The sequence below is a fragment of the Triticum aestivum genome, chromosome 7B (genome assembly GCF_018294505.1).
Source record: "Triticum aestivum cultivar Chinese Spring chromosome 7B, IWGSC CS RefSeq v2.1, whole genome shotgun sequence".
NCBI lineage: Eukaryota > Viridiplantae > Streptophyta > Magnoliopsida > Poales > Poaceae > Triticum > Triticum aestivum.
In genome coordinates, this window is record NC_057813.1 from 464,606,888 (window position 1) to 464,623,042 (window position 16,155).

The 16,155-nt window shown below is 42.0% G+C and overlaps 1 protein-coding gene across 1 annotated transcript; it reads right to left on the reverse strand.

Annotated features, from left to right (window-relative positions):
• Positions 1-1,806: 1,806 nt before the first annotated feature.
• LOC123159005 (uncharacterized) lies at positions 1,807-4,505 on the reverse strand. The gene is made up of 4 exons (XM_044576810.1): positions 3,989-4,505; positions 3,388-3,473; positions 2,866-2,929; positions 1,807-2,192 (listed from the first exon to the last, which is right to left on the reverse strand). Exons 1-4 carry the CDS (start codon positions 4,277-4,279, stop codon positions 2,163-2,165), a joined length of 471 nt encoding a protein of 156 aa, XP_044432745.1. The 5' UTR covers positions 4,280-4,505; the 3' UTR covers positions 1,807-2,162.
• Between the last annotated feature and the right edge of the window lie 11,650 nt (positions 4,506-16,155).

The window sequence follows — 16,155 nt, forward strand, 5'->3', positions numbered from 1 at the left end:
AAAAGCTTCATGTGGGTAGCGGCAATATTATTGGAAAAAGTTTTATTCAAGATTTCTTTACTTGTGTCGGTACGCTACCTATGCTACGAGGATCTATTCTCAATAAATCTAATAGCCTTGCGGATGCAATATCTTTGCTTATAATTGAACTTGAAAGACAATTTGTTCATATGCATCCATGCATACAAAAGCTTTTTTAGAGTTCTCTAATATTCATCACCCTTCCGTTAAGCGCGTCACCACTATATTACTAGATCATGAGTTTAGATTTATCATGAAAGAAGCTATCAAAAAATTTTGCTCATTACAAAATAAATGGTGGTTGCCCTCCCATAGAGGAGATCCTTTTTAATCAAGAGGAGATAATGAGATTACAATCTCCCAATTATGCTGCCTATAATGAAAATTTAAGGAAAAAGGTCCCTACCAAGGTTTGATTGATAAGATTTCTGAACTTAATGATAATTTTGCTATACAAAATAACGGATTAGGGTTTGTGCTAAGAGATAGATTTAGGGCGTTCAACCAAAGGAATGCCTATAATGAAGAGTTAAATACAAAGTACAAAGGGCCAAAGGAGGAACCTATTCCTCCCAAACTTGATCTTGAGGATCCTTACCTATTAAATTTAGCCATTTTGATTATTTTTGCTTGCCACAAAGGAAGCTTGCTTCTGAAAGAAGGGAGTATGAGATGAGCATGGATGATCTCTGTCGTGGCGGAACACGATCACCTATGGGTCCATTGGCCCCTTGTGGTTCGGCAAGGGGGAGGGGCATGTTGCACAAAGAGTGGAGACCGTAGGAGGCAGCACGACAATGGTGACGCGGTGGTTTTTACCGAGGTGTGGGCCACTACAAAGCGTAAAACCCTACTCCTCGGTGGATTTGATGGAGGATCGTGATGAACGCGCAACGCTCAAGCCCGGCAAGGTTGACTCCGGAAGAGCAACTACGCACATAAGAGTGTACAAGTGTCCGAATTCGATTTTAGGTCGCCATGGCTCTCCTTTTATAGGTTAAGGGGTTACCACAGTGACAAATCTATCTATCTATCTATCTACCTATTATATACTTAAAACAATAGGCAAACAAGCCATCACGTTTGTCCACATACACTAATATTTTTTACACCGTTTGATTAGAACAATAACGGTTGAGATTTCAAGGTTCCTACGTAACACCGTAAAACATAAGAACAAGTAATATTGAATTGTCATGTTGTCACGTCATACGTATATAAAAATAAGGTACGCGAACAAAAAACATGCATTAGTCTAGACTAGCAAAAAATGCCCGTGCGTTGCAATGGGAGAAAAAAATCAACTCCCCCTAGTTCAAAGGTTCAAGACCACATCATGCTCCATCACTCACATACTCTCTATTTGTGCCTATCTATCTAATCTCGTTCAGACATTTCGCGAAGCATCAGCCGTGTTAGCGACATGAAATAAAAAGTGCATGCATGAAGTAGATTGGAAATGATATCTTGAAAAGCAAGTGCATAGCTAACAACATATGTGAGAATTGCTAAATGCCCCAAAAATTTGTTTAACAAAACTATCATGCAAGCTATACATCTAAATAAACGGGACTTAATATACTTATACTAATCTAGGGGATAAAATGAAGTTAAGGTATCCTTTCAGTATTGCTTCCAAGCAAAATGCCTTCATAGCTTTACACCAGATTGGTTGAGCTATCTCAAGAAGTCTAAAAATATTGCCATGACCAGAAGACTAACAGTGATAATCTGAACCACTGAGCTAAGCTTTCATGCCAGATCGCTCATCCTTTTGAAGGCAAATTAAGGAGTTAATTGCATTCTAGATTCAAATACAATAGACAGATACGTAAGATCCATCGCTATCATGCGGATAAATAAGTTAAATGAATACATGTTAGAATTACAAGATGATGATGTTGTTCATACCAAATAGTATCCCATCGCTACCCATGTCTATGAGTTATGGATCATACAGGAAGATATAATATCTTGGTAGTTCGTGCAATGCATAAAGGTAAGTTCAGGTACTCCCCATTAAGTCAAGTTGGTCATACAGGAGTATGATTCTTTCTTGGTGATTGTATCCACCCAAGCTTGTTCGTGCAATATCTTGGATCATACAGGAGTATGATTCTTTCTTGGTAACTGTATCCCCATCAAGTCAAGTTGGTCCTCGCTGCAGCTAGCTGCACCACGTGTTGCTCTATTACAGGTATAGATACAGTAGAAGGATTTAGATTCTCGACTTTATTGTCTAAAACCAAGAAGGAATTATAAAAATAATATTTGATCAAAGCTGTTGCAACTTCTCTAGCAAAACCTTGGATAAATCAGTATTCACGCACCTTGCCAATTAGCACAAATAGAGATGCAAATTATCCCAGAGAGTTAGAAGACCCAAGAAATGTTAACCCCCACATGGTGCACTCATACATAAGAGAAGACCAAAGCAAAGCGATCAAGCCATGCAATTCAATTTATTAAAATACTAATTAGTTATTGTATCTACACGGTCAGTCTTACGTAAAAACTTTTAAATGATATGGAGGAATTTGCAAGGAGTATATACATACTATTTTTTCAAATGGGATATATACAACTATTCTCAGAGTATATACCTATGATACTGGCAATAATGATCAGTGTATACTCATTGTCAGACATGAGTATATGGTGTGTTTTCTTTTGAAATGATAGTATGCTACTTTTCACAAAGGGGTATAGAAGAGAGGGTTATCTTCCATATGATAGTTCAGTATCGATCAACAACATATGTTTCTTTCTGTTTTGTTGTACGTATACATGATTGATGAGGAGAAAGTATACACCAAAAAAAATAAGTACTGAACTAAGGGAAACCTGTGTGGAGAAGCATGCATGCATCCGGTGAGAAGAAGCAAAAGTGATAAAAAGTAGTATATACCTGAACAAAAGTAGTATATACGTATTACGACCAATGAATCAGAAATACTCGTGACAATTAAATTGATAGACGCGAACAGGTATATAGTTGTATATTTAGCTTTCGTTTCTCTGTCACAACAGCTGCTCTTTCTTGATAAAAAATTAGCTACCTTTATCACCTTTGATTGCTATTTCCAAAATAGTCAATTAGTGCCATCACCATGATATTAGTTTATGTTATCTCATATTTTTCTTTCATACATCAGCTGTTCTTCCTAGATAAAATTTTAGCTAGCTTTATCTACTTTGATAGCTACTTGTCATTATTGTCTTTCCTGAAGATCATTTTGTAATGAGTACATGTGGTATTTCAGGCATTGACTTGTTTAGAGATTAAAGTGCAGATACTAAAGAACATACAAAATTAATAAGTAGTCTTTGATGTCAGATGCAAATTGATGACACTGTAATATATACCTCAGGTCAGACAAAGTTCCGGCGAACGGTCGAGTATGAGTAGACGGATTATCGGCGAAAATCGTCGCTGTACAGCCAAGCGATGACTGAAACTTGAGGCACAATGATAAGCCAAAAAACTGCATATTATCCCAAACAGTAAGAACACACAAAATTACTCAACCTAGTATTAGAATCCAAAGGGTTCAGTGATGTGTAGTCTCTCTATCTCTCTGCACTCTCTGTTCCTCTCCTATTTCTCATTTTTTTTCTCACCAAAACCAGATCAGTAAGCATTGGAACCCTGTCTTTCCCTCTCTGCTCTCTCTGTCTTTCTAGTAGCAGCGCCAGCAGCAGCTCAATCAAGCCTTGTATCTAAATTGCAGCAATCAACGCCTCTCTCTACTCAGCTGATTTTAGTCAACTCAATGACTAAACCATGCTTTCATCCACTACCCTCAATCAGATGAAATATCAGGTAATGCAGAGCACAAGATCTCTAAGCTCTAGGCTTCAGATCGACTCAATAACATGGAGAATGAGGATTTCTGCACGTGAAGAACATGGCCAATGAGGACCAGATCGAGGGGAAGTAGGAAAAGAGGGGAGATGAATGGATTACCTGGTGGTAAGTCCTCATTCTTACTCGCAGGAGTGGCTGCACCACCCGTGGCCTGGTTGCTGTCACCCAACCGGCCGGCGGCGTTGCCGCCTTCCTCTTCTCCTTCCTCTGGACGAACAACACCAGCAGGATGAATAAGGAATTACGACGAGTCTGAATATTTAAGGACTCCTCGCCGTCGCGCCGGATCCGCCCCTCTCCCGCGCCCGTCCGCCGTCGCCACGCTCCGACGAGCTCCTGCCTAGGTCGCTGCACCGCCCCTCCTTTCTTCCTTTTCTCCCTCACCTCCATGTTTCCTTTCTTCCCAGAGTCGCTGATGCCATGGATCCGCCCGGGAAGCCGTGCTCCGGCCTTGTCTTCACCGGCGACCCACGCCTCGCCGCCCGCCCCCGGATCCGCCTCCCCAGCCCCGGCCGCGCACGGATCCGGCCGCCGCCGCCCTTCTGCATAGAGCAGGCGCGCCGCCCCAGTCGCGCGAGCAGGCGCGAGCCACCACCGCGTTGACCCGATTAGTAACCAGGGACTGCGGGTTGAATATTAAGAAACAAAGGGGCTTTTTTGCAAAAACGCTAATGACGTATGGGCAGAAACCCCATTTGCTTTATTATTATTAAGGTAAAGATAAAGATAAAGATAAAGATGTACTGAAACCAGGATAGCAATAGGACCTTTAGGAAAGAAAAGATAGCAATAGGAAAGACATATGTTGTCAGCCGGACGTGACGAGCCTAAGAGACCAATCACAGGTCGTGAAGGAAAGGAGACCTATAGATTTGCATTGCCATCACGTGGAATTATCTAAACAACTCCGGTTTGGATACTAATACCAGAAATAAACAGGCCAACCTGCCACCTTTTTGGCCCGTACACCGAGCAGTCACACCAGCTTTTCAGATGCCACCCAGGTCCAGCGGCTAAATCCTATTTGGCGCCTTAAGCGCCCGTTTTAGTTGTTCCCGCAATCGGGGGACGAAGCAAAAAAGAAAAGCGGGTGAAACAGGATTCGAACAGGCAACATTCTGCTTCACAGTACTCAGCACTAACCACCACGCTAGCAAGCCTAATGTGATTAGTTTCATCTTTCTTGTTCTTTTCTTCCTTGCCTTTTCTTTTTTTTCCTTTTTCCTTTTCCCTTTTTCCATTTTCCGTTTTTCTTTTTTCTCTTCTTCCTGGGTTTGAAGCAAAATCGATCAACTTTTCTCAAGTACGATGAAATTTATATTTCAAGTTTCGGTGAACTTTTTCTCAAATTCGATGATTTTTTAAAAAAATTGATGAACTTTTTTTAAATCTCGATGAACTCTTTTGAATCTTGATGAAATTTTTTCAAACTTGATGAACTTTTTTCAAGCTCGATGAACTTTTTCTCAAACTCGATGACTTTTTTGAAGCTCGATGAACTTTTTTTCAAACTCGATGAACTTTTTTCAAATTCGATGAACTTTTTTGAAACTCGATGAAATTGTTTTCAAATTCAATGAACTTATTTTTAAAGATGATGAACTTTTTCTATGACAAGAGTACATACAGTAGCAAACCGGTTTTTTCTAAGAAAAATAGTCTGTACTTAGCAGTTTTTAGAATGAAGAAAAAAAAGATCAAACGGGAGCCAGCGATCGAGCGGGCAGCGATAGCCAGCGATCAAGCGAGCGGCAGCAGCCAGCGTTCGCTGCTGGGCCAGGCCCATGCTAGCGACACAGTGGGCGCTGGAATCGCCAGCGAGCGCTGAAGGCGCCAAGGAGGAGCTCTCGGTCCAGCGTCAGATCGAATAAGCCTATTCTGAGAGGAGGTGTCGGGATAGTTGCATGTCCATCACTAGACACGCAACTGCAAGTGTTGTAATCCGGCTGTAGCTTCAAGCGTTGTTACCTGACTGCAACGACAGGGGGGCATAAAACACTGTTGTTGAGTATATATATGCCCACGAGGCTCAAGCGATACAACAGACTATTCCACCAATCCTCTCTATCCCTTCTAACAACTGCAACTGGGGTCGGAAAAGAAATTGTCGAGGCCAGTTGCATGTCCACCACTAGACATGCAACTACAAGTGTTGTAACCCGACCGCAACTGCACAGGGCACAAAGCGACTACAACTTGGGCTAGGAGAAGTGTTGTTGAGGCCAGTTGCATATACATCATTAGACATGCAATTACAAGTGTTGTAACCCGACCGCAACTGCACGGGGCACAAAGCGACTACAACTTGGGCTAGGAGAAGTGTTGTTGAGGCCAGTTGCATATACTTCACTAGACATGCAATTACAAGTGTTGTAACCCGACTGCAACTGCACGAGCACAAAGTGACTGCAACTGGATCAAGCGGGAGTTATCGGGATCAATTGCATGTACACTACTAGACATGCAATTTGCAAGCATTTGCATGTTCTTAAATATTTTTACTACTAAAAAAGAAGGTGTAGTACACGTACATACATGACGTGTTTTATGTATGTACATGCGTGCCTGTTTGAAAGCATGTACGTGCAGCCGGCCGGGAGAAGAAAAAAGGAAAAATACAAACGCGGAGAAGACGAATGAAGACACATGCACGCAACAAAACTCACTCCACTCAACGTCACGTCACACCCAGCTCACATGTACGAGCCATACATGCAGCCGAGGGAAGGACGTACGTGGAACAAACAACAACAGCGCGGCAGATACGATCGAGTCCAAAATGTTTTCTCTTATTTCCACTTCGCTTTCTATACAAGCCCAAATGATTTTTGATCAAAGCCCGCTGATAGAAGGGACAACAACAATCAAAAAGAAGTCCAGCAACCCATATAGGATGAACGAGATCAAATGATTCTAGAAAAAAAAAGTGAATGAGACCAAAGTATGTCTCAGCTATATTTAACAAAACGTAAAAATTACCTACATTGGAGGTAAATAGTTTAATAAAGGAAAAAGAATGATAATGAGTGAAATTCCTAATAGATAAAATTCAAATAAATGGGTATATTAAAAAAGTATCAGGTGGATAAAAGACTACTACTCTATTGGTGCATGAAGCTTAGGAATAAATAAATAAGAAATCCATAATCGATGAATATAGAATAAAATTTTAATATATTTAAGTTAGACCGATGAAGTAAAAACATAGTTTATTATAACTTTGTCATTTATTTCTGATAATGTCATTTGTAAATTCATGCAAGAAAATCCGTATGAAAATTACTGGTCACCGTTGTGGACAAACGGTCATGTCCAGATCCAAACAGGCAAAGAAATGTAACAATCTGCCCGCGCATTTAACATGGGAAGAAATACGCTTTGTCGTATCATGTTGTGATCTAATTATAACTGTTTGGGATTTAGAGGTATATATACAAACTATGTACGCAAGTGGTTGGGTGAATCTTTGTTTGTGCCCGTCTATTTCTTTTAGACCAGATTAATAAGACGACGTGATACAGATTTGTGTTTTCCTAGCGTGGAATCTAAAAAAAAATGAAATTAGGTGAATTTCAATCTCACAAATGTTAATAAAATAATATACTAAAAAATATACCTATAGTTGTATTGTATCTGGAAAATATGAAGAATCTGAAACCCGAATGGCCCAACGATCTTTCATATATTTTTTCCAGTAGTAATTCTAGGTACTATTGCCTATAATGTAGGTTTAGTGGTTCTCGAGCCATCAATGATTGGTGAACCGGCAGATCCGTTTGCAACTCCTCTGGAAATATTACACGAGTGGTACTTCTTTCCCATGTTTCAAATACTCCGTACACTACACAATAAGTTATTGGGCGTTCTCTTAATGGTTTCTGTGCCAACAGGATTATTGACCGTACCTTTTCTAGAAAATGTCAATAAATTTCAAAATCCATTTCGCCGCCCAGTAGTTATGACCTTTTTCTAATCGGTACTGTAGTAGCTCTTTGGTTAGGTATTGGAGCAACATTGCCCATTGATAATGTTGGGGAACGTAGTAATTTCGAAAAATTTCCTACGCACACGCAAGATCATGGTGATGGCATAGCAACGAGAGGAGAGAGTGTTGTCTACGTACCCTCGTAGACCGTAAGCGGAAGCGTTATGACAACGCGGTTGATGTAGTCGTACGTCTTCACGATCCGACCGATCCAAGTACCGAACGTACGGCACCTCCGAGTTCAGCACACGTTCAGCTCGATGACGATCCCCGGGCTCCAATCCAGCAAAGCGTCGGGGATGAGTTCCGTCAGCACGACGGCGTGGTGACGATGATGATGTTCTACCGGCGCAGGGCTTCGCCTAAACTCCGCGATGATATGACCGAGGTGGAATATGGTGGAGGGGGGCACCGCACACGGCTAAGGAACGATCCGTAGATCAACTTGTGTGTCTATGGGGTGCCCCCTCGCCCCCGTATATAAAGGAGCAAGGGGGGAGGCCGGCCGGCCCTTGGGGTGCGCCAAGGAGGGGGGAGTCCTCCTCCTAGTGGGAGTAGGACTCCCCTTCCTAGTCCAACTAGGAAGGAGGAAGGGGGAAGGAAAGAGGGGGAGAGGGAGAGGGAAAGAGGGGCCGCGCCCCCCTCCCCTAGTCCAATTCGGACTCCCCTTGGGAGGGGGCGCGCCACCTCCTGGACTGCTGCCCTCTCTCTCCCCTCAGGCCCACTAAGGCCCAATACTTCCCCCAGGGGTTCCGGTAACCCCTCCGGCACTCCGGTTTTCTCCGAAATCACCCGGAACAATTCCGATGACCGAATATAGTCGTCCAATATATCAATCTTTATGTCTCGACCATTTCGAGACTTCTCGTCATGTCCCCGATCTCATCCGGGACTCCGAACTCCTTCGGTACATCAAAACTCATAAACTCAAAATAAAACTGTCATCGAAACCTTAAGCGTGCGGACCCTACGGGTTCGAGAACTATGTAGACATGACCGAAACACGTTTCCGGTCAATAACCAATAGCGGGACCTGGATGCCCATATTGGCTCCTACATATTCTACGAAGATCTTTATCGGTCAAACCGCATAACAACATACGTTGTTCCCTTTGTCATCGGTATGTTACTTGCCCGAGATTCGATCGTCGGTATCTCAATACCTAGTTCAATCTCGTTACCGGCAAGTCTCTTTACTCGTTATGTAATGCATCATTCCGTAACTAACTCATTAGCTACATTGCTTGCAAGGCTTATGGTGATGTGCATTACCGAGAGGGCCCAGAGATACCTCTCCGACAATCGGAGTGACAAAACCTAATCTCGAAATACGCCAACCCAACATGTACCTTTGGAGACGCCTGTAGTACTCCTTGATAATCACCTAGTTACGATGTGACGTTTGGTAGCACCCAAAGTGTTCCTCCGGTAAACGGGAGTTGCATAATCTCATAGTTACAGGAACATGTATAAGTCATGAAGAAAGCAATAACAACATACTAAACGATCAAGTGCTAGGCTAACGGAATGGGTCATGTCAATCACATCATTCTCCTAATGATGTGATCCCGTTAATCAAATGACAACTCATGTCTACGGTTAGGAAATTTAACCATCTTTGATTAACGAGCTAGTCAAGTAGAGGCATACTAGTGACACTATGTTTGTCTATGTATTCACACATGTATTATGTTTCCGGTTAATACAATTCTAGCATGAATAATAAACATTTATCATGAAATAAGGAAATAAATAATAACTTTATTATTGCCTCTAGGGCATATTTCCTTCAGTCTCCCACTTGCACCAGAGTCAATAATCTAGTTCACATCGCCATGTGATTTAACATCAATATTCATATATGTATATGATTAACACCCATAGTTCACATCGTCATGTGACCAACACCCAAAGGGTTTACTAGAGTCAATAATCTAGTTCACATCGCTATGTGATTAACACCCAAAGAGTACTAAGGTGTGATCATGTTTTGCTCGTGAGAGAAGCTTAGTCAACGGGTCGGTCACATTCAGAGCCGTATGTACTTTGCAAATATTCTATGTCTACAATGCTCTGCGCGGAGCTACTCTAGCTAATTGCTCCCACTTTCAATATGTATCCAGATTGAGACTTAGAGTCATCTGGATCGGTGTAAAAGCTTGCACCGATATAACACTTTACGATGGGCTCTTTTATCACCTCCATAATCGAGAAATATTTCCTTAGTCCTCACCAAGGATAATTTTGACCAATGTCCAGTGATCTACTCCTAGATCACTATTGTACTCCCTTGCCAAATTCAGAGCAAGGTATACAATAGGTCTGGTACATAACATAGCATACTTTATAGAACCTATGACTGAGGCATAGGGAATGACTTTCATTCTCTTTTCTATTTTCTACCTTGGTCGGGATTCGAGTCTAACTCAATTTCACACCTTTGCAACACAAGCAAGAACTCTTTCTTTGACTGTTCCATTTTGAACTATTTCAAAAACTTGACAAGGTATGTACTTATTGAAAAACTTATCAAGCGCCTTGATCTATCTCAATAGATCTTGATGCTCAATATGTAAGTAGCTTTACTGAGGTCTTTCTTTTTAAAGAACTCCTTTCAAACACTCCTTTATGCTTTGCAGAATAATTCTACATTATTTCTGATCAACAATATGTCATTCACATACACTTATCAGAAGTGCTGTAGTGCTCCCACTCACTTTCTTGTAAATACAGGCTTCACCGTAAGTCTGTACAAAACTATATGCTTTGATCAACTTATCAAAGCGTATATTCCAACTCCGAGATGCTTGCACCAGTCCATAGATGGATCGCTGGAGCTTGCTCATTTTGTTAGCACCTTTAGGATTGACAGAACCTTCTGGTTGTATCATATACAACTCTTCTTTAATAAACCCATTAAGGAATGTAGTTTTGACATCCATTTGCCAAATTTCATAAAATGTGGCAATTGCTAACATGATTCGGACAGACTTAAGCATCGCTACAGTTGAGAAAATCTCATTGTAGTCAACACCTTGAACTTGTCAAAAACCTTTTTGCGACAAGTCGAGCTTTGTATATAGTAACACTACTATCAGCATCTGTCTTCCTCTTGAAGATCCATTTATACAATATGGCTTGCCGATCATCGGGCAACTCCACCAAAGTCCAAACTTTGTTCTCATACATGGATCCCATCTCAGATTTCATGGCCTCAAGCCATTTCGCGGAATCTGGGCTCATCATCGCTTCCTCATAGTTTGTAGGTTCATCATGGTCTAGTAACATGACTTCCAGAATAGGATTACCATACCACTCTGGTGCGGATCGTACTCTGAAAGACCTACGAGGTTTTGTAGTAACTTTATCTAAAGTTTCATGATCATCATCATTAGCTTCCTCACTAATTGGTGTAGGAATCACTGGAACTGATTTCTGTGATGAACTACTTTCCAATTCGGGAGAAGGTACAAATTACCTTATCAAGCTCTACTTTCCTCCCACTCACTTCTTTCGAGAGAGACTCCTTCTCTAGAAAGGATCCATTTTTAGTAACAAATATCTTGCCTTTGGATCTGTGATAGAAGGTGTACCCAACAATTTCCTTTGGGTATTTCTATGAAGACGCATTTTCTCCGATTTGGGTTCGAGCTTATCAGGTTGAAAACCTTTTTCATATAAGCATTGCAACTCCAAACTTTAAGAAACGACAGCTTAGGTTTACTACTAAACCATAGTTCATACGGTGTCGTCTCAACGGATTTAGATGGTGCCCTATTAAACGTGAATGTAGCTGTCTCTAATGCATAACCCCAAAACGATAGTGGTAAACCGATAAGAGACATCATAGATCGCACCATATCTAGTAAAGTGCGGTTACGACGTTCGGACACACCATAACGTTGTGGTGTTCCAGGTGGCGTGAGCTATGAAACTATTCCACATTGTTTTAATTGAAGACCAAACTCGTAACTCAAATATTCGTCTTCGCGATCAGATCGCAGAAATTTTATTTTCTTGTTACGATGATTTTTCCACTTCACTCTGAAATTCTTTGAACCTTTCAACTATTTCAGATTTATGTTTCATCAAGTAGATATACCCATATCTGCTCAAATCATCTTGTGAAGGTCAGAAAATAATGATACTTGCCATGAGCATTAACACTCATTGGATCACATACATCGGTATGTATTATTTCCAATAAGTCAGTAGCTTGCTCCATTGTTCCGGAGAACGGAGTTTTAGTCATCTTGCCCAAAAGGCACGGTTCGCAAGCATCAAATGATCATAACCAAGTGATTCCGAAAATCCATCTTTATGGAGTTTCTTCATGCGCTTTACACCGATATGACCCAAATGGCAGTGCCACAAATAAGTTGCACTATCATTATTAACTTGCATCTTTTGGCCTCAATATTATGAATATGTGTATCACTACGATCGAGATCCAACAAACTATTTTCATTGGGTGTATGACCATTGAAGGTTTTATTCATGTAAACAGAATAACAATTATTCTCTAACTTTAAATGAATAACCGTATTGCAATAAACATGATCAAATCATATTCATGCTCAACGCAAAGGCTAAATAACATTTATTTAGGTTGAATACTAATCCCGAAAGTATAGGGAGTGTGTGATGATGATCATATCAATCTTGGAACTACTTCCAACACTCATCGTCACTTCCCCTTTAACTAGTCTCTATTTATTCTGTAACTCCTGTTTCGAATTACTAAATTTTTAGCAACCGAACAAGTATCAAATACTCAGGGGCTACTATAAACACTAGTAAGGTACACATCAATATACCCTTGTTCACTTTGCCATCCTTCTTATCCACCAAATATTTGGAGTAGTTCCACTTCCAGTGACCATTTCCTTTGCAGTAGAAGCACTCAGTTTCAGGCTTAGGTCCAGCTTTGGGCTTCTTCACGGGAGTGACAACTTGTTTGCCATTCTACTTGAAGTTTCCCTTTCTTTCCCTTTGCCCTTTTCTTGAAACTAGTGGTCTTGTAAATCATCAACACTTGATGCTCTTTCTTGATTTCTACCTTCGTCGATTTCAACATCACGAAGAGCTTGGGAATCACTTTCGTCATCCCTTGCATATTATAGTTCATCACGAAGTTCTACTAACTTGGTGATGGTGACTAGAGAATTCTGTCAATCACTATTTTATCTGGAAGATTAACTCCCACTTGATTCAAGTGATTGTAGTACTCAGACAATCTAAGCACTTGCTCACTAGTTGAGAGATTCTCCTCCATCTTTTAGCTATAGAACTTGTTGGAGACTTCATATCTCTCAACTCGGGTATTTGCTTGAAATATTAACTTCAATTCCTGGATCATCTCATATGGTCCATGACGTTCAAAACATCTTTGAAGTCCCGATTCTAAGCCGTTAAGCATGGTGCACTAAACTATCAAGTAGTCATCATATTGAGCTAGCCAAATGTTCATAACGTCTGCATCTGCTCCTGCAATAGGTTTGTCACCTAGCGGTGCATCAAGGACATAATTCTTTTGTGCAGCAATGAGGATAAACTTCAGATCACGGATCCAATCCGCATCATTGCTACTAACATCTTTCAACACAATTTTCTCTAGGAACATATCAAAATAAACATATGAAAGCAACAACGCAAGCTATTGATCTACAACATAATTTGCAAAATACTACCAGGACTAAGTTCATGATAAATTAAAGTTCAGTTAATCATATTACTTAAGAACTCCCACTTAGACAGACATCTCTCTAGTCATCTAAGTGATCACGTGACCCAAATCAACTAAACCATGTCCGATCATCACGTGAGATGGAGTAGTTTCAATGGTGAACATCACTATGTTGATCATATCTACTATATGATTCACGCTCGACCTTTCGGTCTCCGTGTTCCGAGGCCATATCTGTATATGCTAGGCTCGTCAAGTTTAACCTGATTGTTCCGCGTGTGCAACTGTTTTGCACCCGTTGTATTTGAACGTAGAGCCCATCACACCCGATCATCACGTGGTGTCTCAGCACGAAGAACTTTCGCAACGGTGCATACTCAGGGAGAACACTTCTTGATAATTAGTGAGAGATCATCTTAAAATGCTACCATCAAACAAAACAGAATAAGATGTATAACAGATAAACATCATATGCAATCAAAATAAGTGACATGATATGGCCATGATCATCTTGCGCCTTTGATCTCCATCTCCAAAGTACTGTCATGATCTCTATCGTCACCGGCACGACACCATGATCTTCATCATCTTGATCTATATCAATGTGTCATCACATGGTCGTCTCACCAACTATTGCTCTTGCAACTATTGCTATCGCATAATGATAAAGTAAAGCAATTATTTGGCACTTGCATCTTATGCAACAAAGAGACAACCATAGAGCTTCTGCCAGTTGCCGATAACTTCAATAAAACATGATCATCTCATACAACAACTTATATCTCATCACGTCTTGACCATATCACATCACAACATGCCCTGCAAAAACAAGTTAGACGTCCTCTACTTTGTTGTTGCAATTTTTACGTGGCTGCTACGGGCTTAGCAAGAACCGTTCTTACCTACGCATCAAAAACCACAACGATAGTTCGTCAAGTTGGTGCTGTTTTAACCTTCGCAAGGATCGGGCGTAGCCACACTCGATTCAGCTAAAGTGAGAGAGACAGACACCCTCTAGCCACCTTTAAGCACGAGTGCTCGTAACGGTGAAACCAGTCTCGCGTAAGCGTACGCGTAATGTCGGTCCGGGCTGCTTCATCTCACAATACCGCCGAACCCAAGTATGACATGCTGGTAAGCAGTATGACTTGTATCGCCCACAACTCACTTGTGTTCTACTCGTGCAAATAACATCAACGCATAAAACCTAGGCTCGGATGCCATTGTTGGGGAACGTAGTTATTTCAAAAAAATTCCTACGCACACGCAAGATCACGGTGATGGCATAGCAACGAGAGGGGAGAGTGTTGTCTACGTACCCTCGTAGACCGTAAGCGGAAGCGTTATGACAACGCGGTTGATGTAGTCGTACGTCTTCACGATCCGACCGATCCAAGTACCGAACATACGGCACCTCCGAGTTCAGCACACGTTCAGCTCGATGACGATCCCCGGGCTCCGATCCAGCAAAGCGTCGGGGATGAGTTCCGTCAGCACGACGGCATGGTGACGATGATGATGTTCTACCGGCGCAGGGCTTCGCCTAAACTCCGCGACGATATGACCGAGGTGGAATATGGTGGAGGGGGGCACCGCACACGGCTAAGGAACGATCCGTAGATCAACTTGTGTGTCTATGGGGTGCCCCCCGCCCCCGTATATAAAGGAGCAAGGGGGGAGGCCGGCCGGCCCTTGGGGCGCGCCAAGGAGGGGGGGAGTCCTCCTCCTAGTGGGAGTAGGACTCCCCTTTCCTAGTCCAACTAGGAAGGAGGAAGGGGGAAGGAAAGAGGGGCCGCGCCCCCCTCCCCTAGTCCAATTCGGACTCCCCTTGGGAGGGGGCGCGCCACCTCCTGGGCTGCTGCCCTCTCTCTCCCCTCAGGCCCACTAAGGCCCAATACTTCCCCGGGGGGTTCCGGTAACCCCTCCGGCACTCCGGTTTTCTCCGAAATCACCCGGAACAATTCCGGTGATCGAATATAGTCGTCCAATATATCAATCCTTATGTCTCGACCATTTCGAGACTCCTAGTCATGTCCCCGATCTCATCCGGGACTCCGAACTCCTTCGTTACATCAAAACTCATAAACTCATAATAAAACTGTCATCGAAACCTTAAGCGTGCGGACCCTACGGGTTCGAGAACTATGTAGACATGACCGAAACACGTTTCCGGTCAATAACCAATAGCGGGACCTGGATGCCCATATTGGCTCCTACATATTCTACGAAGATCTTTATCGGTCAAACCGCATAACAACATGCGTTGTTCCCTTTGTCATCGGTATGTTACTTGCCCAAGATTCGATCGTCGGTATCTCAATACCTAGTTCAATCTCGTTACCGGCAAGTCTCTTTACTCGTTATGTAATGCATCATTCCATAACTAACTCATTAGCTACATTGCTTGCAAGGCTTATGGTGATGTGCATTACCGAGAGGGCCCGGAGATACCTCTCCGACAATCGGAGTGACAAAACCTAATCTCGAAATACGCCAACCCAACATGTATCTTTGGAGACGCATGTAGTACTCCTTTATAATCACCCAGTTACGTTGTGACGTTTGGTAGCACCCAAAGTGTTCCTCCGGTAAACG

Coding starts and splice junctions, on each gene's coding strand:
- LOC123159005 (XM_044576810.1), bottom strand. CDS start 4,279: ATGGAGGTGAGGGAGAAAAGGAAGAAAGGAGGGGCGGTGCAGCGACCT. Junction 2,930..3,387: donor GGAACTTTGTCTGACCTGAG/GTATATATTACA, acceptor ACTTTTGTTCAG/GTATATACTACTTTTTATCA. Junction 2,193..2,865: donor ATGCATGCTTCTCCACACAG/GTTTCCCTTAGT, acceptor CACGTGGTGCAG/CTAGCTGCAGCGAGGACCAA.